General features: G+C 40.5%; 1 protein-coding gene across 20 annotated transcripts in view; it reads right to left on the bottom strand.

Annotated features, from left to right (window-relative positions):
* Positions 1-25,228, bottom strand: part of LOC126928007 (uncharacterized) — a 61,295-nt gene that overhangs the window by 22,623 nt on the left and 13,444 nt on the right. For 2 of the 20 annotated variants that reach the window (XM_050743957.1, XM_050743958.1), the window contains exons 1-2: positions 11,140-11,724; positions 2,910-2,961 (exon numbers count right to left, since the gene is read on the bottom strand). In XM_050743957.1, the coding sequence (XP_050599914.1) occupies positions 2,910-2,961; positions 11,140-11,592 (505 nt within the window). In that variant the 5' untranslated portion in view covers positions 11,593-11,724. Of the gene's footprint in view, positions 1-2,864; positions 2,962-9,650; positions 9,900-11,139; positions 11,725-11,869; positions 12,072-12,641; positions 12,987-13,131; positions 13,334-20,042; positions 20,303-21,971; positions 22,174-25,228 lie in introns of those variants that run through there. The other 18 variants (XR_007716156.1, XR_007716155.1, XR_007716165.1 and 15 more) reach the window with 15 other exon arrangements.

The following is a 25,228-nucleotide window of genomic DNA, read 5'->3' as shown; positions in this document are numbered from 1 at the left end:
TGCCAGTGATCCGCTGGTGATCCAGCCGTGGATCCAGCACATAGGCCGGCAACTTAACACACTCCAACTGAACATGTGGAACCCGGGGAGGGGCCGCTGAACAGGATTACGAAGGCATGGCCCCAACTGAACAGTGGGGCCCACCCCCGCGGGCCCGAACAGGATTACGGAGGACGTGAAATTACAGGTCCCTGCCCGAGTACCGAAGTACCAATCGGACAGGAGTGCAGATCCACGACTGAATCCCCAACAGATTCGCAAGCATCAGCGGCGCGACGACAACTCCCGCGATCCGGTGCGAACGACGAGCAGTCGTCGAGCAGTCACCAAGACTGAGGTGTGCTTGGGCCGCCTTACGAAACCAAAGAGTTTTCCAGTGCACGTTGACCCGCACGTACCCGGAATACGCACGAGCGAGTACGTCACGCGACAGTTTGAAACAACTGAGCGATCACGAATCGACAAATCGCGGGTACAATTTTTCGTTCCAAGATGGATAAGTATCGTTGTACAGAATGAGCTCACAATGCACTTAACATAGGTATCTATCTTAAGATTAATTAAGGCTAAAAAGCACGCATTCCACGGCGTCCCCCGCTGTCCCGCGGTGTCCCACGGTGTCCAACGTCGTCCAACGGTGTCCAACGGTGTCCCACGGTGCAGCCCAGTCTGGATCATCCAAAATTCTGTTCGCGGCATTTGGAGATCCAAACCGGACTGGTGCGTAGTTCTTAGCTTGGTATCGTTCTCCAAAGATTAATCAACGGATTAATTTTTTGGAAAACGATGCCAATTACCAGGTCTCACCACGAGGAGGTGACTACGCAAGAGACCCGCCCATGGGTTATTTATCTTTATACATCGATCTCGACATTCAACCCATTGGCAGAATGTCGAGTTACGACTCTACTTGACCATGGGCCTGCGTAAAGAAATAGTTGTTTCGTTCCCTAACTGCGAAACACATATCTCCAACGCAGCGCTTACATGAATCTTTACAAATGTGCAGCAAAGCATACATAACGCCACAGCTATCTCCCACACACCGATTACATAGATCAGTACAAATATTGTACAATAATTGGTATCCCTACTGGCAGCATTCGGTATCAAAGACACATTTATACAACTTGGAACTAATGAAAGAAAATGAAGCTAACGAACGAACTCACAAACTTTCGCGACGTACCCCCGTGCACCGGATAACCCGAAGGATTAGCGGAAAGCCCAAGTATTGACCATAACTCGATTCCTGTTTCGCCGTTCGAAACTTACACGAGACCCGGTCGATGACGCCGACCGATGATGCTAGTGATCCACTGGTGATCCAGCCGTCGATCCAGCACATTGGCCGGCAACTTAACACACTCCAACTGAACAAGTGGAACCCGGAGAGGGGCCGCTGAACAGGATTACGAAGGCATGGCCTCAACTGAACAGTGGGGTCCACCCTCGCGGGACCGAGCAGGATTACGGAGGACGTGAAATTGCAGGTCCCTGACCGAGTAACGAAGTACCAATCGGACAGGACTGCAGATCGACGACTGAATCACCAAGAGAATCATAATCATTACCGGCGCGACGACAACTCCCGTGACGCGATGCAAACGTCGAGCAGTCATCAAGAGTGAGATGTTCTTGTGCCATCTTACGAATCCAAAGTGTTATCTAGTGCACGTTGACCCGCACGCACCCGGAATACGCGCGAGCGAGTACGCCACGCGACAGTTTGAAAGAACTGAGTGATCGCGAACCGACAAATCGCGAGTACAATTTCTCCAGTGTGGTAAGCGACTGGAGAGAGACGAGATTATTCTTTTTTCGTCCCAAGGTGGAGAAGTATCGTTGTACAGAATGAGCTCACAATGCACTGTACATAGGTATCTACTTTACGATTAATTAAGCCTAAAACGCACGCATTCTACGGTGTCCCCCGGTGTCCAACGATATCCAACGATGTCCAACGATGTCCAACGATGTCCAACGATGTCCAACGATGTCCAACGGTGTCCAACGATGTCCAACGATGTCCAACGGTGTCCAACGGTGTCCAACGATGTCCAACGGTGTCCAACGGTGTCCAACGATGTCCAACGATGTCCAACGGTGTCCAACGGTGTCCAACGATGTCCAACGGTGTCCAACGGTGTCCAACGATGTCCAACGTCGTCCAACGGTGTCCAACGATGTCCAACGTCGTCCAACGGTGTCCAACGGTGTCCAACGTCGTCCAACGATGTCCAACGGTGTCCAACGGTGTCCAACGGTGTCCAACGGTGTCCAACGTCGTCCAACGATGTCCAACGTCGTCCAACGGTGTCCAACGATGTCCAACGTCGTCCAACGGTGTCCAACGATGTCCAACGGTGTCCAACGGTGTCCAACGGTGTCCAACGGTGTCCAACGGTGTCCAACGATGTCCAACGGTGTCCAACGATGTCCAACGGTGTCCAACGTCGTCCAACGATGTCCAACGGTGTCCAACGGTGTCCAACGGTGTCCAACGGTGTCCAACGATGTCCCACGTTGCAGTCCAGTGTAGATCATCCAAAATTCTTTTTGTGGCATTTGGAGATCCACACTGAACCAATGGTGTCCCACGTTGCAGTCCAGTGTAGATCATCCAAAATTCTTTTCGCGGCATTTGGAGATCCACACTGAACCAATGGTGTCCCACGTTGCAGTCCAGTGTAGATCATCCAAAATTCTTTTCGCGGCTTTTGGACATCCATACTGAACCAGTGGTGTCCCACGTTGCAGTCCAGTGTAGATCATCCAAAATTCTTTTCGCGGCATTTGGAGATCCACACTGAACCAATGGTGTCCCACGTTGCAATCCAGTGTAGATCATCCAAAATTCTTTTCGCGGCTTTTGGAGATCCACACTGAACCAAAGGTGTCCCACGTTGCAGTCCAGTGTAGATCATCCAAAATTCTTTTCGCGTTTTTTGGTGATCTACACTGGACCAACGGTGTTCTACGGTTTCCAGCGGAGTCCCACGGTGTGCAGCGGCGTCCCACGGTGTCCAACGGCGTCCTACGGTGTCCAATGTCGTCCCACGGTGTCCAATGTCGTCCCACGGTGTCCAATGTCGTCCCACGGTGTCCAATGTCGTCCCACGTTGCAGTCCAGTTTAGATTATCCAAAATTCTCTTCGTGGCTTTTCGTAATCCAAAATGGACTGTATTAGCGTGATTCTGAGCTTGGTATCGAATTATTGTGCAATGTTTGTACTTATCAATGTAGTTGTTTTCTGAAAATTAATCAACTGATTAATCTGCGAAAACAATTACATCGATCAGTTCAAACATTGTACAATAATTCGCAACCGTACTGGCAACATTCGGTATCAATGATACATATGTCTAACTTGGAACCACAGAAAGGAAATGAAAGTACTGACACTGTATATACAATTTAGAGTTTTGCAAAAGAGACATACGACTCGTTGTACTAAGCTTATGAAGATATCGAAAAGTTATATACTCCAACGTGACCGCAATATTCTTCTTTTAAAAATGGGAAAACGGGAAGAAGCCTGAACAATCAGACGATGGAAGTAAAATCATTTGGGCATCTAGCATACATATTTAATATGCTGTGAAATGTTCATATATGTAACTGAAACGTATTTTCTGTAAATTGATAAATCTGAAACAAACTCATTTACTGGATTTGGTATATGGAAGAAAGAGACATCTTTAAAACGAGAACATTTTATGAAACATTTTATGAAAAATAAACTATTAATAATGGTCAATAATAGATCAAATTACTATTGATTAAATTTTAGCAAATATAGAGAATCATGTGTATCTTTTAATCGAAACTAGGGTTACGTTGGAAACAAGAATTTTAAGTAACTGAATTTAAACTGAATTAAAAATTGAAAAGTTCATTTGGAATAACTAAGATGAGAGAAACCCCGGTTATTATACAATCACTTGCTTTATCTTTTAACTTTTAACAGTATCTGTTATTTTCTACAACAACATAGTGATTTGCAACATAATAAACCGAAAGGTATGTGCATAAGTCATTTTTTGCAGAATTTTTGCTACAAACGTGACGATGTCTTTGTTTCGTGACGAAACTTTTGTTTCATGCAAATGAAATTCGAATATTTATAAAATTCTACATTACTGTTAAAAGATTGAAGTGAAAATATCGCGGTCGAATAAATTCTAAAAGTTATGGTTCTAAGAACGAACAATCACCAGCACTAATTCCAATTGCAATGAATTAAATTTTAAAAAATATTTCCAGCCTTCCTAGCAACATTAAGATATTTCGTTATAATACTTTGTTGCGCATGAAATCGCTCACAATTTCATACATGTAAATATATATATATATATTATACATTCGTAATAAAGTTCTGTATTTTAGCAGTCATGGTCACGTTAACGCTGACAAAGGAATATGTCTTATAGCAGTATTTTCAGTAATAAACGTAGTAATAAGGGGCGCATTAATAAGGGGCGCTGAAAAAGAAACAAAGCAGTAGCCAGAAGGGCTACTAAAATTCGATCGTCTTCCCTCTATATAAACCCGATCAACACGCCGAGAGTGGAACTGAATATTCTTGTTCCGCAACGCTAATTTACTACTAATATTTATGAAGCAGAAAATTCTCAAAATCAAACGCGACGAGTGCTTCGTTATATTTGCAATATCAATTAATCTACCATTAAAAAAAAAAAAAAGAAAAATCTGAAAATTCCCGATATCTAATACGCAACGCTAATAAGTATAAATCTACGCACTCGTATTTAAGCAATACGCAACACTAATAGCGAGAGATTGCAGTGCAACCATTTAGGAGGTTGCCCATGAACGATCACACTTGTACAGCTCTTTAGGCTGTACGTGTGATCCAGGAGCAGTGTCCGACAAATGCAGTCGGAGGGTTTGGGCAGTTTGTGAACGCAACTCTACTTAACAAAACGCGATCATTCATTATCGCAACGCTAACAGGAAAAATAAGTAGAACTCGCGATGGAACAATGTCGCAACGCTAATTCTTAAAGTGAATTTAATGAAAATTACTATTTACTATTTGAAAAAGCTACTTTAAATATCCTAGTATTGCTACTTAAACAGAAAAACAGAAAAAATTCTAAAAATTGCAAAAGACAATCGCGATATCGTAATTCGCAACTCTAAAGCAAACGCGATTATCATTTTATCGCAACTCTAATTCAAACCGTAATCATTTTCTCGCCACACTAATGAAAAGCCGTGATATTATTTCGCAACTCTAATACAACCCGTAATCAATTTGTCGCAACACTAATAAGAAAAATCGCGATTTGCCCAATGGGACGATGGACCGATATATACATCGGCCAAAAAAACAAAGACTACTACTACTACTACTACTACTACTACAAATACTAAAAGCGAGCATAGTGACAAAGTAGTAACGATAATGACTTCCCATGCTCCGGATGACCCAGAGGATGGGGAGCCATTAGTAGTTGCCCTCTTGAGTGACAGTTTGTCGGGCCTCTTCGGCTTATAGCCTCTTCCTTCTTCGGGCGCAATGCCCGCTGTAACTTAAATCTAAGCTCGAGACTTCTAAATCGCAAACAAAAAAAAAACTTATAAAGGTAAAATAAAAATATAAACCGCGGAAGCTGATTGAAGTGCACATGGACTGACCAACGATCACAGCAGTGATCGTTGCCCACTCGCACGTGCGTGCTCGAGCAATAAACGTTCGTTTCGAGCCCATTCGCGACCGCGACCGCGAAATTCGAAAAATCGAAAGGCAAAACCAGAGACGAGAACATGCTCTACTCGTGCCAGTTTCACCGTCGATTTTTCAAATAAATTTCCAGAAACAGGTTGGTCACGCGAAAACGCGCCTACCCGACCAGAGACTGTGCCAACCTGCCCGGTCCTACCTACTTATAATTAACAGACATACCAGAAAGTATGCTACCTGTCCTACCTAGCGCTATATTTAAAAATGGCAAAACAGGCACACCAACACACTCGCTCCACGGTTCTCACACAAACGCCCGGGCGCAAAGGTCCTACACTAGAGAGGACGTCCCGGGACGCCTCCGACACCCGAGCTTAACATATCATGCATGCTCTAAGGTACGTACCTTTTTCCTGAAATCGACTGACGAAGGCTAGTGACCATTGCGTAATACGTGATAAAACACGTCTGAGAAAATTATATTTTTAAAATAGATATAAGTAAACTTGGAATTATAATTGCGATTGATAGCGATATTAAGAGTATGAGTACACTTAGTCGCGTGGATGATATTATCAGAAATTCTAATTGTATCGAGACGTAAATTGAATCCATATATGTCTCGATATTTTTAATATTTCAAGTTTTAAGGAATGAGAAAAAGCGACGCAATTCCACGACCTAACAACACACACACGTAATGTGGAAAATACGTCGTGCACGATACACTAACACATGGTCAGTCGCTGAGAAATTATTACATTACTTAATTCTAGGTCATCGTGCCCACTGTCTTTCTCCCATTCAAGTAGCACCTGGGCACGTGAATGAGATCCTGACAATGGGCACGGAAAGGGTTAAACCTGAAAATCCTGATCTAAAAAGATGATTAGTTTGTGTAATTTTTATTTAACGGACTAACGTTCTTTGCTGCTTCTTTCTGATTAACTCTATTTTATTAATTTAATACTAACTAAGTAATTCTACTTCATTAATTTAATAAATCGGAAGAAAATTTTAATATTGCAGAAAAGGTAGCGTTAATTGAAAAAGACTGAGACTCGATCAAATGGAATAATTGACTCTAAATATATTAGTAAGAAAGAAATAATCTCAGGCGAACTCTTTATCAAAGCAAATACTCGAAAATGTAAAAGCAATGTTCAAAATTATTGCTTTGATTAAAAATTCTGCCTGTCGCGAAGTGTCTTCTTGCACGTAAAATTTCACACATTTTCGTACGGAAAAAATGTATTTTAACTCATATTTTAAGTTCTAGCCAAAGTGAAATAAACGAACGTGACTTAAGATTGTCACGATCAATTCATTGCTTAAGATCAAGTATATTCGTGTCATACAGATATATTCGTGTAGATATTTGCCATTTGCAAATATTCATACGGAATATTAACATGCATATTTATAACTAACACGAATATATTCTCAAGTGTATATGTTTAACCTAATTATTGAAAAACTAATTATTATAATCGCGATGTGCGAGAAGACCTATCCTAAACTAATAAATTTCAAAAAATGAGTGTTACTACTCACGGGTATAAGAAATACCCGCGGTCACTATGCTCGCAAAAAAATTCTACGTAATACAACCGATCACCCGTGCCGATTCGGACCTTTCATCCTACGACATGATTGAGTGACCGGAGGAACAGAAATGCATGCGACTCACCGTTCGAAGCGGAGAAACAAAGGACGTATCGTGGATGCTGCGCCACCCCAGCGAATATCATCAGGAACTGTGTAGAGTCCAGTGGTGGAAATGGAGATTGCGAAAAATCTGTTACAGAACAAAACACGATGAGTGATTGCTGATTATTTAAAAAGTTGGAGATAATGAAAAATGAAAGTTTATTAACTTTATTAACTTTGGTAATAATAAAGATTGAAATTCTAATAAACTTTGGTAAGTGTAAAAACTGAAACTCTAATATGAAAGTTTAAAATCTAAGAATTAAGAATCTAAAGATTTCTGAAATATGTTAGTCATTTGTTTCATAATTCGGTATTAAGATTTTAATAATTATTTTATTTTAATGAAAGAATAACCTCAGAAAATGCTAATCTCCTAAATTTTCAATCAAATTGTATTTCTTAATTGATGGTGATCAAAGAAAAATATACAGAATATACATAATTGAAGTACAATGTGTAAAGATAATTACATTTTTGGCTTTTTAGCCACTGTTAAAACATTCCCAAAGAAGACGAAGGAGTTGAAGCAGTGATATATCTATAACAAAACATAAGATATCATTAATATCGTTAATATATAATAACAAACTTGAAACTTTAGCAATAATAAAGACTAAATTCTAATAAATATGTAAATTGGAAATCTAATATAAAAATTTGAGAACAAATATTCAGTGATTTTTTATGAGTATCAGACAGTTTTATTGTACTTTAATGTTAAGACTTCAAGACTTTATTTCAATTAAAAAGGACATTTACAGCTTTCTAAATCATCCATCATTTTTATTTTGTAATTAACGACATTTCAAACAAAATATACTAAATAGAACAAATTGAAATACAATATATAAAACTACTTACATTCTTGAGCTCCTGGAGAGGCTTTATCCTCTTGAGCGAGGCACTGACTCTAATACCGGAAACGAATATTCAAAAAAATAAATATATAAAAAAAGAAAAATAAAAGACTACGTTACCGCGACCGCTTAAATTATGATCGGCGAACAATAACTCTAATATCGCGTACAAATTTGATTGATAAAATTTTATTATTTTCGCGTGTGATTATTCGATCGAATTTGATCAAAACTATCGTAATTTTAAAATATTGAAAAGAAACTATTGCGTGGCAAACACTGACTCTACAACCGCATTGCGCGCGGTCACAAATATTTCCTGAAAATAAAGCAGTTTAGGGGCGGGGGTGGGGGGGTGGAAAAGAAGCGAAACGTTGTTTCGACAAATTTCTCCTTTTTCCTATGGAACGTTTATTTAGAAAATACTGCTATTTCTTTACACTTAAAAATTATTATTAAGAAACTAGAACAAGTATGAAACTATAAGTTGAAAATTGTGAGATATATCTCGATAGCAAACAAATGCTTACGAATACCGTGAATGCAATGCAATCGATTTCAAGAATTATACTGTTCGCAATTAGAATATATACTGTGAATTTTCGTTATTAGAATACGAAATATACATTGCACTAATACACTATAGTCGCCTGATATAAATATTGGAAATTATTTGCAAGAATTCAAAAGTTCGCCACTAAATATGTTTAAAGAATACTTGTTTCGAGGTATTTGAATCTAACTGTTACCATGTTGCAAGTTTATGACGTTAACTGAAGCAAATACACATAATACAACAAAAAAAATTGAATTCCATAAGTGAATTATTGAGATATAACTCAATTTGGAACAATAAAATAACTTATTAAAAATTCGTTTGAAATAAGAGAATGATCTCATATATCGGAAATAAAACAATAATTTATTTAACCGAACCTATTGACACTGCATACACAATTTCGTGTTCTGAAAAAGGGACATTCGAGTCATTGTTCTAAACTGTTTAACGTTCTATTTTCGCGGCTCAAAACTTTTGAATATATCAAAAAGTTATAAACTCTAACATGACCGCAATAATTTTCTCTTAAAAATGGGAAACTAAGAAGAAGCCCGAACAAACAGACAATGAAAGAAAAATCGCGGCGCGAACTCGTTCGTTCGCGATCTTTCCAAAGAATCAATGGACTTACGCAACGCACTCTCGTGCACAAAATAACCACAAGATTCAATGCAAAAAAAGAATCGATTTTTATACTAGATTCCAAGTCAGATAAGTACCATTATACAGAATGGGCTCAGAATGGATTTGAGAGACAAGACATATCCCACGGTGTCCAACGGTGTCCCACGTTGTCCCACGTTCTCCCACGTTGTCCTACGCTGTCCCACGTTGTCCAACGGTGTCCCACGGTGTCCCACGGTGTCCAACGTCGTCCAACGGTGTCCAACGGTGTCCCACGGTGCAGCCCAGTCTGGATCATCCAAAATTCTGTTCGCGGCATTTGGAGATCCAAACCGGACTGGTGCGTAGTTCTTAGCTTGGTATCGTTCTCCAAAGATTAATCAACGGATTAATTTTTTGGAAAACGATGCCAATTACCAGGTCTCACCACGAGGAGGTGACTACGCAAGAAACCCGCCCATGGGTTATTTATCTTTATACATCGATCTCGACATTCAACCCATTGGCAGAATGTCGAGTTACGACTCTACTTGACCATGGGCCTGCGTAAAGAAATAGTTGTTTCGTTCCCTAACTGCGAAACACATATCTCCAACGCAGCGCTTACATGAATCTTTACAAATGTGGAGCAAAGCATACATAACGCCACAGCTATCTCCCACACACCGATTACATAGATCAGTACAAATATTGTACAATAATTGGTATCCCTATTGGCAGCATTCGGTATCAAAGACACATTTATCTAACTTGGAACGAATGAAAGAAAATGAAGTTAACGAACGAACTAACAAACTTACGCGACGTACCCCCGTGCACCGGATAACCCGAAGGATTAGCGGAAAGCCCAAATATTGACCATAACTCGATTCCTGTTTCGCCGTTCGAAACTTATACGAGTCGCGGTCGATGGCGCCGACCGATGATGCCAGTGATCCGCTGGTGATCCAGCCGTGGATCCAGCACATAGGCCGGCAACTTAACACACTCCAACTGAACATGTGGAACCCGGGGAGGGGCCGCTGAACAGGATTACGAAGGCATGGCCTCAACTGAACAGTGGGGTCCACCCTCGCGGGACCGAGCAGGATTACGGAGGACGTGAAATTGCAGGTCCCTGACCGAGTAACGAAGTACCAATCGGACAGGACTGCAGATCGACGACTGAATCACCAAGAGAATCATAATCATTACCGGCGCGACGACAACTCCCGTGACGCGATGCAAACGTCGAGCAGTCATCAAGAGTGAGATGTTCTTGTGCCATCTTACGAATCCAAAGTGTTATCTAGTGCACGTTGACCCGCACGCACCCGGAATACGCGCGAGCGAGTACGCCACGCGACAGTTTGAAAGAACTGAGTGATCGCGAACCGACAAATCGCGAGTACAATTTCTCCAGTGTGGTAAGCGACTGGAGAGAGACGAGATTATTCTTTTTTCGTCCCAAGGTGGAGAAGTATCGTTGTACAGAATGAGCTCACAATGCACTGTACATAGGTATCTACTTTACGATTAATTAAGCCTAAAACGCACGCATTCTACGGTGTCCCCCGGTGTCCAACGATATCCAACGATGTCCAACGATGTCCAACGATGTCCAACGATGTCCAACGATGTCCAACGGTGTCCAACGATGTCCAACGATGTCCAACGGTGTCCAACGGTGTCCAACGATGTCCAACGGTGTCCAACGGTGTCCAACGGTGTCCAACGGTGTCCAACGGTGTCCAACGATGTCCAACGGTGTCCAACGTCGTCCAACGATGTCCAACGGTGTCCAACGGTGTCCAACGGTGTCCAACGGTGTCCAACGATGTCCAACGGTGTCCAACGATGTCCAACGATGTCCAACGGTGTCCAACGGTGTCCAACGATGTCCAACGTCGTCCAACGGTGTCCAACGATGTCCAACGTCGTCCAACGGTGTCCAACGGTGTCCAACGTCGTCCAACGATGTCCAACGGTGTCCAACGGTGTCCAACGGTGTCCAACGATGTCCAACGGTGTCCAACGTCGTCCAACGATGTCCAACGGTGTCCAACGGTGTCCAACGGTGTCCAACGGTGTCCAACGATGTCCCACGTTGCAGTCCAGTGTAGATCATCCAAAATTCTTTTTGTGGCATTTGGAGATCCACACTGAACCAATGGTGTCCCACGTTGCAGTCCAGTGTAGATCATCCAAAATTCTTTTCGCGGCATTTGGAGATCCACACTGAACCAATGGTGTCCCACGTTGCAGTCCAGTGTAGATCATCCAAAATTCTTTTCGCGGCTTTTGGACATCCATACTGAACCAGTGGTGTCCCACGTTGCAGTCCAGTGTAGATCATCCAAAATTCTTTTCGCGGCATTTGGAGATCCACACTGAACCAATGGTGTCCCACGTTGCAATCCAGTGTAGATCATCCAAAATTCTTTTCGCGGCTTTTGGAGATCCACACTGAACCAAAGGTGTCCCACGTTGCAGTCCAGTGTAGATCATCCAAAATTCTTTTCGCGGCATTTGGAGATCCACACTGAACCAATGGTATCCCACGGTGTCCCACGTTGCAGTCCAGTCTAGATCATCCAAAATTCTTTTCGCGTTTTTTGGTGATCTACACTGGACCAACGGTGTTCTACGGTTTCCAGCGGAGTCCCACGGTGTGCAGCGGTGTCCAACGATGTCCAACGGTGTCCAACGGTGTCCAACGATGTCCAACGATGTCCAACGGTGTCCAACGGTGTCCAACGATGTCCAACGTCGTCCAACGGTGTCCAACGATGTCCAACGTCGTCCAACGGTGTCCAACGATGTCCAACGGTGTCCAACGGTGTCCAACGGTGTCCAACGGTGTCCAACGGTGTCCAACGATGTCCAACGGTGTCCAACGTCGTCCAACGATGTCCAACGGTGTCCAACGGTGTCCAACGGTGTCCAACGGTGTCCAACGATGTCCAACGGTGTCCAACGATGTCCAACGATGTCCAACGGTGTCCAACGGTGTCCAACGATGTCCAACGTCGTCCAACGGTGTCCAACGATGTCCAACGTCGTCCAACGGTGTCCAACGGTGTCCAACGTCGTCCAACGATGTCCAACGGTGTCCAACGGTGTCCAACGGTGTCCAACGGTGTCCAACGTCGTCCAACGATGTCCAACGTCGTCCAACGGTGTCCAACGATGTCCAACGTCGTCCAACGGTGTCCAACGATGTCCAACGGTGTCCAACGGTGTCCAACGGTGTCCAACGATGTCCAACGGTGTCCAACGATGTCCAACGGTGTCCAACGTCGTCCAACGATGTCCAACGGTGTCCAACGGTGTCCAACGGTGTCCAACGGTGTCCAACGATGTCCCACGTTGCAGTCCAGTGTAGATCATCCAAAATTCTTTTTGTGGCATTTGGAGATCCACACTGAACCAATGGTGTCCCACGTTGCAGTCCAGTGTAGATCATCCAAAATTCTTTTCGCGGCATTTGGAGATCCACACTGAACCAATGGTGTCCCACGTTGCAGTCCAGTGTAGATCATCCAAAATTCTTTTCGCGGCTTTTGGACATCCATACTGAACCAGTGGTGTCCCACGTTGCAGTCCAGTGTAGATCATCCAAAATTCTTTTCGCGGCATTTGGAGATCCACACTGAACCAATGGTGTCCCACGTTGCAATCCAGTGTAGATCATCCAAAATTCTTTTCGCGGCTTTTGGAGATCCACACTGAACCAAAGGTGTCCCACGTTGCAGTCCAGTGTAGATCATCCAAAATTCTTTTCGCGGCATTTGGAGATCCACACTGAACCAATGGTATCCCACGGTGTCCCACGTTGCAGTCCAGTCTAGATCATCCAAAATTCTTTTCGCGTTTTTTGGTGATCTACACTGGACCAACGGTGTTCTACGGTTTCCAGCGGAGTCCCACGGTGTGCAGCGGCGTCCCACGGTGTCCAACGGCGTCCTACGGTGTCCAATGTCGTCCCACGGTGTCCAATGTCGTCCCACGGTGTCCAATGTCGTCCCACGGTGTCCAATGTCGTCCCACGTTGCAGTCCAGTTTAGATTATCCAAAATTCTCTTCGTGGCTTTTCGTAATCCAAAATGGACTGTATTAGCGTGATTCTGAGCTTGGTATCGAATTATTGTGCAATGTTTGTACTTATCAATGTAGTTGTTTTCTGAAAATTAATCAACTGATTAATCTGCGAAAACAATTACATCGATCAGTTCAAACATTGTACAATAATTCGCAACCGTACTGGCAACATTCGGTATCAATGATACATATGTCTAACTTGGAACCACAGAAAGGAAATGAAAGTACTGACACTGTATATACAATTTAGAGTTTTGCAAAAGAGACATACGACTCGTTGTACTAAGCTTATGAAGATATCGAAAAGTTATATACTCCAACGTGACCGCAATATTCTTCTTTTAAAAATGGGAAAACGGGAAGAAGCCTGAACAATCAGACGATGGAAGTAAAATCATTTGGGCATCTAGCATACATATTTAATATGCTGTGAAATGTTCATATATGTAACTGAAACGTATTTTCTGTAAATTGATAAATCTGAAACAAACTCATTTACTGGATTTGGTATATGGAAGAAAGAGACATCTTTAAAACGAGAACATTTTATGAAACATTTTATGAAAAATAAACTATTAATAATGGTCAATAATAGATCAAATTACTATTGATTAAATTTTAGCAAATATAGAGAATCATGTGTATCTTTTAATCGAAACTAGGGTTACGTTGGAAACAAGAATTTTAAGTAACTGAATTTAAACTGAATTAAAAATTGAAAAGTTCATTTGGAATAACTAAGATGAGAGAAACCCCGGTTATTATACAATCACTTGCTTTATCTTTTAACTTTTAACAGTATCTGTTATTTTCTACAACAACATAGTGATTTGCAACATAATAAACCGAAAGGTATGTGCATAAGTCATTTTTTGCAGAATTTTTGCTACAAACGTGACGATGTCTTTGTTTCGTGACGAAACTTTTGTTTCATGCAAATGAAATTCGAATATTTATAAAATTCTACATTACTGTTAAAAGATTGAAGTAAAAATATCGCGGTCGAATAAATTCTAAAAGTTATGGTTCTAAGAACGAACAATCACCAGCACTAATTCCAATTGCAATGAATTAAATTTTAAAAAATATTTCCAGCCTTCCTAGCAACATTAAGATATTTCGTTATAATACTTTGTTGCGCATGAAATCGCTCACAATTTCATACATGTAAATATATATATATATATTATACATTCGTAATAAAGTTCTGTATTTTAGCAGTCATGGTCACGTTAACGCTGACAAAGGAATATGTCTTATAGCAGTATTTTCAGTAATAAACGTAGTAATAAGGGGCGCATTAATAAGGGGCGCTGAAAAAGAAACAAAGCAGTAGCCAGAAGGGCTACTAAAATTCGATCGTCTTCCACTCTATATAAACCCGATCAACACGCCGAGAGTGGAACTGAATATTCTTGTTCCGCAACGCTAATTTACTACTAATATTTATGAAGCAGAAAATTCTCAAAATCAAACGCGACGAGTGCTTCGTTATATTTGCAATATCAATTAATCTACCATTAAAAAAAAAAAAAGAAAAATCTGAAAATTCCCGATATCTAATACGCAACGCTAATAAGTATAAATCTACGCACTCGTATTTAAGCAATACGCAACACTAATAGCGAGAGATTGCAGTGCAACCATTTAGGAGGTTGCCCATGAACGATCACACTTGTACAGCTCTTTAGGCTGTACGTGTGATCCAGGAGCAGTGTCCGACAAATGCAGTCGGAGGGTTTGGGCAGTTTGTGAACGCAACTCTACTTAACAAAACGCGATCATTCATTATCGCAACGCTAACAGGAAAAATAAGTAGAACTCGCGATGGAACAATGTCGCAACGCTAATTCTTAAAGTGAATTTAATGAAAATTACTATTTACTATTTGAAAAAGCTACTTTAAATATCCTAGTATTGCTACTTAAACAGAAAAACAGAAAAAATTCTAAAAATTGCAAAAGACAATCGCGATATCGTAATTCGCAACTCTAAAGCAAACGCGATTATCATTTTATCGCAACTCTAATTCAAACCATAATCATTTTCTCGCCACACTAATGAAAAGCCGTGATATTATTTCGCAACTCTAATACAACCCGTAATCAATTTGTCGCAACACTAATAAGAAAAATCGCGATTTGCCCAATGGGACGATGGACCGATATATACATCGGCCAAAAAAACAAAGACTACTACTACTACTACTACTACTACTACAAATACTAAAAGCGAGCATAGTGACAAAGTAGTAACGATAATGTCTTCCCATGCTCCGGATGACCCAGAGGATGGGGAGCCATTAGTAGTTGCCCTCTTGAGTGACAGTTTGTCGGGCCTCTTCGGCTTATAGCCTCTTCCTTCTTCGGGCGCAATGCCCGCTGTAACTTAAATCTAAGCTCGAGACTTCTAAATCGCAAACAAAAAAAAAACTTATAAAGGTAAAATAAAAATATAAACCGCGGAAGCTGATTGAAGTGCACATGGACTGACCAACGATCACAGCAGTGATCGTTGCCCACTCGCACGTGCGTGCTCGAGCAATAAACGTTCGTTTCGAGCCCATTCGCGACCGCGACCGCGAAATTCGAAAAATCGAAAGGCAAAACCAGAGACGAGAACATGCTCTACTCGTGCCAGTTTCACCGTCGATTTTTCAAATAAATTTCCAGAAACAGGTTGGTCACGCGAAAACGCGCCTACCCGACCAGAGACTGTGCCAACCTGCCCGGTCCTACCTACTTATAATTAACAGACATACCAGAAAGTATGCTACCTGTCCTACCTAGCGCTATATTTAAAAATGGCAAAACAGGCACACCAACACACTCGCTCCACGGTTCTCACACAAACGCCCGGGCGCAAAGGTCCTACACTAGAGAGGACGTCCCGGGACGCCTCCGACACCCGAGCTTAACATATCATGCATGCTCTAAGGTACGTACCTTTTTCCTGAAATCGACTGACGAAGGCTAGTGACCATTGCGTAATACGTGATAAAACACGTCTGAGAAAATTATATTTTTAAAATAGATATAAGTAAACTTGGAATTATAATTGCGATTGATAGCGATATGAAGAGTATGAGTACACTTAGTCGCGTGGATGATATTATCAGAAATTCTAATTGTATCGAGACGTAAATTGAATCCATATATGTCTCGATATTTTTAATATTTCAAGTTTTAAGGAATGAGAAAAAGCGACGCAATTCCACGACCTAACAACACACACACGTAATGTGGAAAATACGTCGTGCACGATACACTAACACATGGTCAGTCGCTGAGAAATTATTACATTACTTAATTCTAGGTCATCGTGCCCACTGTCTTTCTCCCATTCAAGTAGCACCTGGGCACGTGAATGAGATCCTGACAATGGGCACGGAAAGGGTTAAACCTGAAAATCCTGATCTAAAAAGATGATTAGTTTGTGTAATTTTTATTTAACGGACTAACGTTCTTTGCTGCTTCTTTCTGATTAACTCTATTTTATTAATTTAATACTAACTAAGTAATTCTACTTCATTAATTTAATAAATCGGAAGAAAATTTTAATATTGCAGAAAAGGTAGCGTTAATTGAAAAAGACTGAGACTCGATCAAATGGAATAATTGACTCTAAATATATTAGTAAGAAAGAAATAATCTCAGGCGAACTCTTTATCAAAGCAAATACTCGAAAATGTAAAAGCAATGTTCAAAATTATTGCTTTGATTAAAAATTCTGCCTGTCGCGAAGTGTCTTCTTGCACGTAAAATTTCACACATTTTCGTACGGAAAAAATGTATTTTAACTCATATTTTAAGTTCTAGCCAAAGTGAAATAAACGAACGTGACTTAAGATTGTCACGATCAATTCATTGCTTAAGATCAAGTATATTCGTGTCATACAGATATATTCGTGTAGATATTTGCCATTTGCAAATATTCATACGGAATATTAACATGCATATTTATAACTAACACGAATATATTCTCAAGTGTATATGTTTAACCTAATTATTGAAAAACTAATTATTATAATCGCGATGTGCGAGAAGACCTATCCTAAACTAATAAATTTCAAAAAATGAGTGTTACTACTCACGGGTATAAGAAATACCCGCGGTCACTATGCTCGCAAAAAAATTCTACGTAATACAACCGATCACCCGTGCCGATTCGGACCTTTCATCCTACGACATGATTGAGTGACCGGAGGAACAGAAATGCATGCGACTCACCGTTCGAAGCGGAGAAACAAAGGACGTATCGTGGATGCTGCGCCACCCCAGCGAATATCATCAGGAACTGTGTAGAGTCCAGTGGTGGAAATGGAGATTGCGAAAAATCTGTTACAGAACAAAACACGATGAGTGATTGCTGATTATTTAAAAAGTTGGAGATAATGAAAAATGAAAGTTTATTAACTTTATTAACTTTGGTAATAATAAAGATTGAAATTCTAATAAACTTTGGTAAGTGTAAAAACTGAAACTCTAATATGAAAGTTTAAAATCTAAGAATTAAGAATCTAAAGATTTCTGAAATATGTTAGTCATTTGTTTCATAATTCGGTATTAAGATTTTAATAATTATTTTATTTTAATGAAAGAATAACCTCAGAAAATGCTAATCTCCTAAATTTTCAATCAAATTGTATTTCTTAATTGATGGTGATCAAAGAAAAATATACAGAATATACATAATTGAAGTACAATGTGTAAAGATAATTACATTTTTGGCTTTTTAGCCACTGTTAAAACATTCCCAAAGAAGACGAAGGAGTTGAAGCAGTGATATATCTATAACAAAACATAAGATATCATTAATATCGTTAATATATAATAACAAACTTGAAACTTTAGCAATAATAAAGACTAAATTCTAATAAATATGTAAATTGGAAATCTAATATAAAAATTTGAGAACAAATATTCAGTGATTTTTTATGAGTATCAGACAGTTTTATTGTACTTTAATGTTAAGACTTCAAGACTTTATTTCAATTAAAAAGGACATTTACAGCTTTCTAAATCATCCATCATTTTTATTTTGTAATTAACGACATTTCAAACAAAATATACTAAATAGAACAAATTGAAATACAATATATAAAACTACTTACATTCTTGAGCTCCTGGAGAGGCTTTATCCTCTTGAGCGAGGCACTGACTCTAATACCGGAAACGAATATTCAAAAAAATAAATATATAAAAAAAGAAAAATAAAAGACTACGTTACCGCGACCGCTTAAATTATGATCGGCGAACAATAACTCTAATATCGCGTACAAATTTGATTGATAAAATTTTATTATTTTCGCGTGTGATTATTCGATCGAATTTGATCAAAACTATCGTAATTTTAAAATATTGAAAAGAAACTATTGCGTGGCAAACACTGACTCTACAACCGCATTGCGCGCGGTCACAAATATTTCCTGAAAATAAAGCAGTTTAGGGGCGGGGGTGGGGGGGTGGAAAAGAAGCGAAACGTTGTTTCGACAAATTTCTCCTTTTTCCTATGGAACGTTTATTTAGAAAATACTGCTATTTCTTTACACTTAAAAATTATTATTAAGAAACTAGAACAAGTATGAAACTATAAGTTGAAAATTGTGAGATATATCTCGATAGCAAACAAATGCTTACGAATACCGTGAATGCAATGCAATCGATTTCAAGAATTATACTGTTCGCAATTAGAATATATACTGTGAATTTTCGTTATTAGAATACGAAATATACATTGCACTAATACACTATAGTCGCCTGATATAAATATTGGAAATTATTTGCAAGAATTCAAAAGTTCGCCACTAAATATGTTTAAAGAATGCTTGTTTCGAGGTATTTGAATCTAACTGTTACCATGTTGCAAGTTTATGACGTTAACTGAAGCAAATACACATAATACAACAAAAAAAATTGAATTCCATAAGTGAATTATTGAGATATAACTCAATTTGGAACAATAAAATAACTTATTAAAAATTCGTTTGAAATAAGAGAATGATCTCATATATCGGAAATAAAACAATAATTTATTTAACCGAACCTATTGACACTGCATACACAATTTCGTGTTCTGAAAAAGGGACATTCGAGTCATTGTTCTAAACTGTTTAACGTTCTATTTTCGCGGCTCAAAACTTTTGAATATATCAAAAAGTTATAAACTCTAACATGACCGCAATAATTTTCTCTTAAAAATGGGAAACTAAGAAGAAGCCCGAACAAACAGACAATGAAAGAAAAATCGCGGCGCGAACTCGTTCGTTCGCGATCTTTCCAAAGAATCAATGGACTTACGCAACGCACTCTCGTGCACAAAATAACCACAAGATTCAATGCAAAAAAAGAATCGATTTTTATACTAGATTCCAAGTCAGATAAGTACCATTATACAGAATGGGCTCAGAATGGATTTGAGAGACAAGACATATCCCACGGTGTCCAACGGTGTCCCACGTTGTCCCACGTTCTCCCACGTTGTCCTACGCTGTCCCACGTTGTCCAACGGTGTCCCACGGTGTCCCACGGTGTCCAACGTCGTCCAACGGTGTCCAACGGTGTCCCACGGTGCAGCCCAGTCTGGATCATCCAAAATTCTGTTCGCGGCATTTGGAGATCCAAACCGGACTGGTGCGTAGTTCTTAGCTTGGTATCGTTCTCCAAAGATTAATCAACGGATTAATTTTTTGGAAAACGATGCCAATTACCAGGTCTCACCACGAGGAGGTGACTACGCAAGAGACCCGCCCATGGGTTATTTATCTTTATACATCGATCTCGACATTCAACCCATTGGCAGAATGTCGAGTTACGACTCTACTTGACCATGGGCCTGCGTAAAGAAATAGTTGTTTCGTTCCCTAACTGCGAAACACATATCTCCAACGCAGCGCTTACATGAATCTTTACAAATGTGCAGCAAAGCATACATAACGCCACAGCTATCTCCCACACACCGATTACATAGATCAGTACAAATATTGTACAATAATTGGTATCCCTACTGGCAGCATTCGGTATCAAAGACACATTTATACAACTTGGAACTAATGAAAGAAAATGAAGCTAACGAACGAACTCACAAACTTTCGCGACGTACCCCCGTGCACCGGATAACCCGAAGGATTAGCGGAAAGCCCAAGTATTGACCATAACTCGATTCCTGTTTCGCCGTTCGAAACTTACACGAGACCCGGTCGATGACGCCGACCGATGATGCTAGTGATCCACTGGTGATCCAGCCGTCGATCCAGCACATTGGCCGGCAACTTAACACACTCCAACTGAACAAGTGGAACCCGGAGAGGGGCCGCTGAACAGGATTACGAAGGCATGGCCTCAACTGAACAGTGGGGTCCACCCTCGCGGGACCGAGCAGGATTACGGAGGACGTGAAATTGCAGGTCCCTGACCGAGTAACGAAGTACCAATCGGACAGGACTGCAGATCGACGACTGAATCACCAAGAGAATCATAATCATTACCGGCGCGACGACAACTCCCGTGACGCGATGCAAACGTCGAGCAGTCATCAAGAGTGAGATGTTCTTGTGCCATCTTACGAATCCAAAGTGTTATCTAGTGCACGTTGACCCGCACGCACCCGGAATACGCGCGAGCGAGTACGCCACGCGACAGTTTGAAAGAACTGAGTGATCGCGAACCGACAAATCGCGAGTACAATTTCTCCAGTGTGGTAAGCGACTGGAGAGAGACGAGATTATTCTTTTTTCGTCCCAAGGTGGAGAAGTATCGTTGTACAGAATGAGCTCACAATGCACTGTACATAGGTATCTACTTTACGATTAATTAAGCCTAAAACGCACGCATTCTACGGTGTCCCCCGGTGTCCAACGATATCCAACGATGTCCAACGATGTCCAACGATGTCCAACGATGTCCAACGATGTCCAACGATGTCCAACGGTGTCCAACGATGTCCAACGATGTCCAACGGTGTCCAACGGTGTCCAACGGTGTCCAACGATGTCCAACGGTGTCCAACGGTGTCCAACGATGTCCAACGGTGTCCAACGTCGTCCAACGATGTCCAACGGTGTCCAACGGTGTCCAACGGTGTCCAACGGTGTCCAACGATGTCCCACGTTGCAGTCCAGTGTAGATCATCCAAAATTCTTTTTGTGGCATTTGGAGATCCACACTGAACCAATGGTGTCCCACGTTGCAGTCCAGTGTAGATCATCCAAAATTCTTTTCGCGGCATTTGGAGATCCACACTGAACCAATGGTGTCCCACGTTGCAGTCCAGTGTAGATCATCCAAAATTCTTTTCGCGGCTTTTGGACATCCATACTGAACCAGTGGTGTCCCACGTTGCAGTCCAGTGTAGATCATCCAAAATTCTTTTCGCGGCATTTGGAGATCCACACTGAACCAATGGTGTCCCACGTTGCAATCCAGTGTAGATCATCCAAAATTCTTTTCGCGGCTTTTGGAGATCCACACTGAACCAAAGGTGTCCCACGTTGCAGTCCAGTGTAGATCATCCAAAATTCTTTTCGCGGCATTTGGAGATCCACACTGAACCAATGGTATCCCACGGTGTCCCACGTTGCAGTCCAGTCTAGATCATCCAAAATTCTTTTCGCGTTTTTTGGTGATCTACACTGGACCAACGGTGTTCTACGGTTTCCAGCAGAGTCCCACGGTGTGCAGCGGCGTCCCACGGTGTCCAACGGCGTCCTACGGTGTCCAATGTCGTCCCACGGTGTCCAATGTCGTCCCACGGTGTCCAATGTCGTCCCACGGTGTCCAATGTCGTCCCACGTTGCAGTCCAGTTTAGATTATCCAAAATTCTCTTCGTGGCTTTTCGTAATCCAAAATGGACTGTATTAGCGTGATTCTGAGCTTGGTATCGAATTATTGTGCAATGTTTGTACTTATCAATGTAGTTGTTTTCTGAAAATTAATCAACTGATTAATCTGCGAAAACAATTACATCGATCAGTTCAAACATTGTACAATAATTCGCAACCGTACTGGCAACATTCGGTATCAATGATACATATGTCTAACTTGGAACCACAGAAAGGAAATGAAAGTACTGACACTGTATATACAATTTAGAGTTTTGCAAAAGAGACATACGACTCGTTGTACTAAGCTTATGAAGATATCGAAAAGTTATATACTCCAACGTGACCGCAATATTCTTCTTTTAAAAATGGGAAAACGGGAAGAAGCCTGAACAATCAGACGATGGAAGTAAAATCATTTGGGCATCTAGCATACATATTTAATATGCTGTGAAATGTTCATATATGTAACTGAAACGTATTTTCTGTAAATTGATAAATCTGAAACAAACTCATTTACTGGATTTGGTATATGGAAGAAAGAGACATCTTTAAAACGAGAACATTTTATGAAACATTTTATGAAAAATAAACTATTAATAATGGTCAATAATAGATCAAATTACTATTGATTAAATTTTAGCAAATATAGAGAATCATGTGTATCTTTTAATCGAAACTAGGGTTACGTTGGAAACAAGAATTTTAAGTAACTGAATTTAAACTGAATTAAAAATTGAAAAGTTCATTTGGAATAACTAAGATGAGAGAAACCCCGGTTATTATACAATCACTTGCTTTATCTTTTAACTTTTAACAGTATCTGTTATTTTCTACAACAACATAGTGATTTGCAACATAATAAACCGAAAGGTATGTGCATAAGTCATTTTTTGCAGAATTTTTGCTACAAACGTGACGATGTCTTTGTTTCGTGACGAAACTTTTGTTTCATGCAAATGAAATTCGAATATTTATAAAATTCTACATTACTGTTAAAAGATTGAAGTAAAAATATCGCGGTCGAATAAATTCTAAAAGTTATGGTTCTAAGAACGAACAATCACCAGCACTAATTCCAATTGCAATGAATTAAATTTTAAAAAATATTTCCAGCCTTCCTAGCAACATTAAGATATTTCGTTATAATACTTTGTTGCGCATGAAATCGCTCACAATTTCATACATGTAAATATATATATATATATTATACATTCGTAATAAAGTTCTGTATTTTAGCAGTCATGGTCACGTTAACGCTGACAAAGGAATATGTCTTATAGCAGTATTTTCAGTAATAAACGTAGTAATAAGGGGCGCATTAATAAGGGGCGCTGAAAAAGAAACAAAGCAGTAGCCAGAAGGGCTACTAAAATTCGATCGTCTTCCACTCTATATAAACCCGATCAACACGCCGAGAGTGGAACTGAATATTCTTGTTCCGCAACGCTAATTTACTACTAATATTTATGAAGCAGAAAATTCTCAAAATCAAACGCGACGAGTGCTTCGTTATATTTGCAATATCAATTAATCTACCATTAAAAAAAAAAAAAGAAAAATCTGAAAATTCCCGATATCTAATACGCAACGCTAATAAGTATAAATCTACGCACTCGTATTTAAGCAATACGCAACACTAATAGCGAGAGATTGCAGTGCAACCATTTAGGAGGTTGCCCATGAACGATCACACTTGTACAGCTCTTTAGGCTGTACGTGTGATCCAGGAGCAGTGTCCGACAAATGCAGTCGGAGGGTTTGGGCAGTTTGTGAACGCAACTCTACTTAACAAAACGCGATCATTCATTATCGCAACGCTAACAGGAAAAATAAGTAGAACTCGCGATGGAACAATGTCGCAACGCTAATTCTTAAAGTGAATTTAATGAAAATTACTATTTACTATTTGAAAAAGCTACTTTAAATATCCTAGTATTGCTACTTAAACAGAAAAACAGAAAAAATTCTAAAAATTGCAAAAGACAATCGCGATATCGTAATTCGCAACTCTAAAGCAAACGCGATTATCATTTTATCGCAACTCTAATTCAAACCATAATCATTTTCTCGCCACACTAATGAAAAGCCGTGATATTATTTCGCAACTCTAATACAACCCGTAATCAATTTGTCGCAACACTAATAAGAAAAATCGCGATTTGCCCAATGGGACGATGGACCGATATATACATCGGCCAAAAAAACAAAGACTACTACTACTACTACTACTACTACTACAAATACTAAAAGCGAGCATAGTGACAAAGTAGTAACGATAATGTCTTCCCATGCTCCGGATGACCCAGAGGATGGGGAGCCATTAGTAGTTGCCCTCTTGAGTGACAGTTTGTCGGGCCTCTTCGGCTTATAGCCTCTTCCTTCTTCGGGCGCAATGCCCGCTGTAACTTAAATCTAAGCTCGAGACTTCTAAATCGCAAACAAAAAAAAAACTTATAAAGGTAAAATAAAAATATAAACCGCGGAAGCTGATTGAAGTGCACATGGACTGACCAACGATCACAGCAGTGATCGTTGCCCACTCGCACGTGCGTGCTCGAGCAATAAACGTTCGTTTCGAGCCCATTCGCGACCGCGACCGCGAAATTCGAAAAATCGAAAGGCAAAACCAGAGACGAGAACATGCTCTACTCGTGCCAGTTTCACCGTCGATTTTTCAAATAAATTTCCAGAAACAGGTTGGTCACGCGAAAACGCGCCTACCCGACCAGAGACTGTGCCAACCTGCCCGGTCCTACCTACTTATAATTAACAGACATACCAGAAAGTATGCTACCTGTCCTACCTAGCGCTATATTTAAAAATGGCAAAACAGGCACACCAACACACTCGCTCCACGGTTCT

This window comes from Bombus affinis, unplaced genomic scaffold, assembly GCF_024516045.1.
Source record: "Bombus affinis isolate iyBomAffi1 unplaced genomic scaffold, iyBomAffi1.2 ctg00000437.1, whole genome shotgun sequence".
Classification (NCBI taxonomy): Eukaryota; Metazoa; Arthropoda; class Insecta; order Hymenoptera; family Apidae; genus Bombus; species Bombus affinis.
Note: the sequence above shows the minus strand (reverse complement) of the source record. Positions and strands in the feature narration are given on the sequence as shown.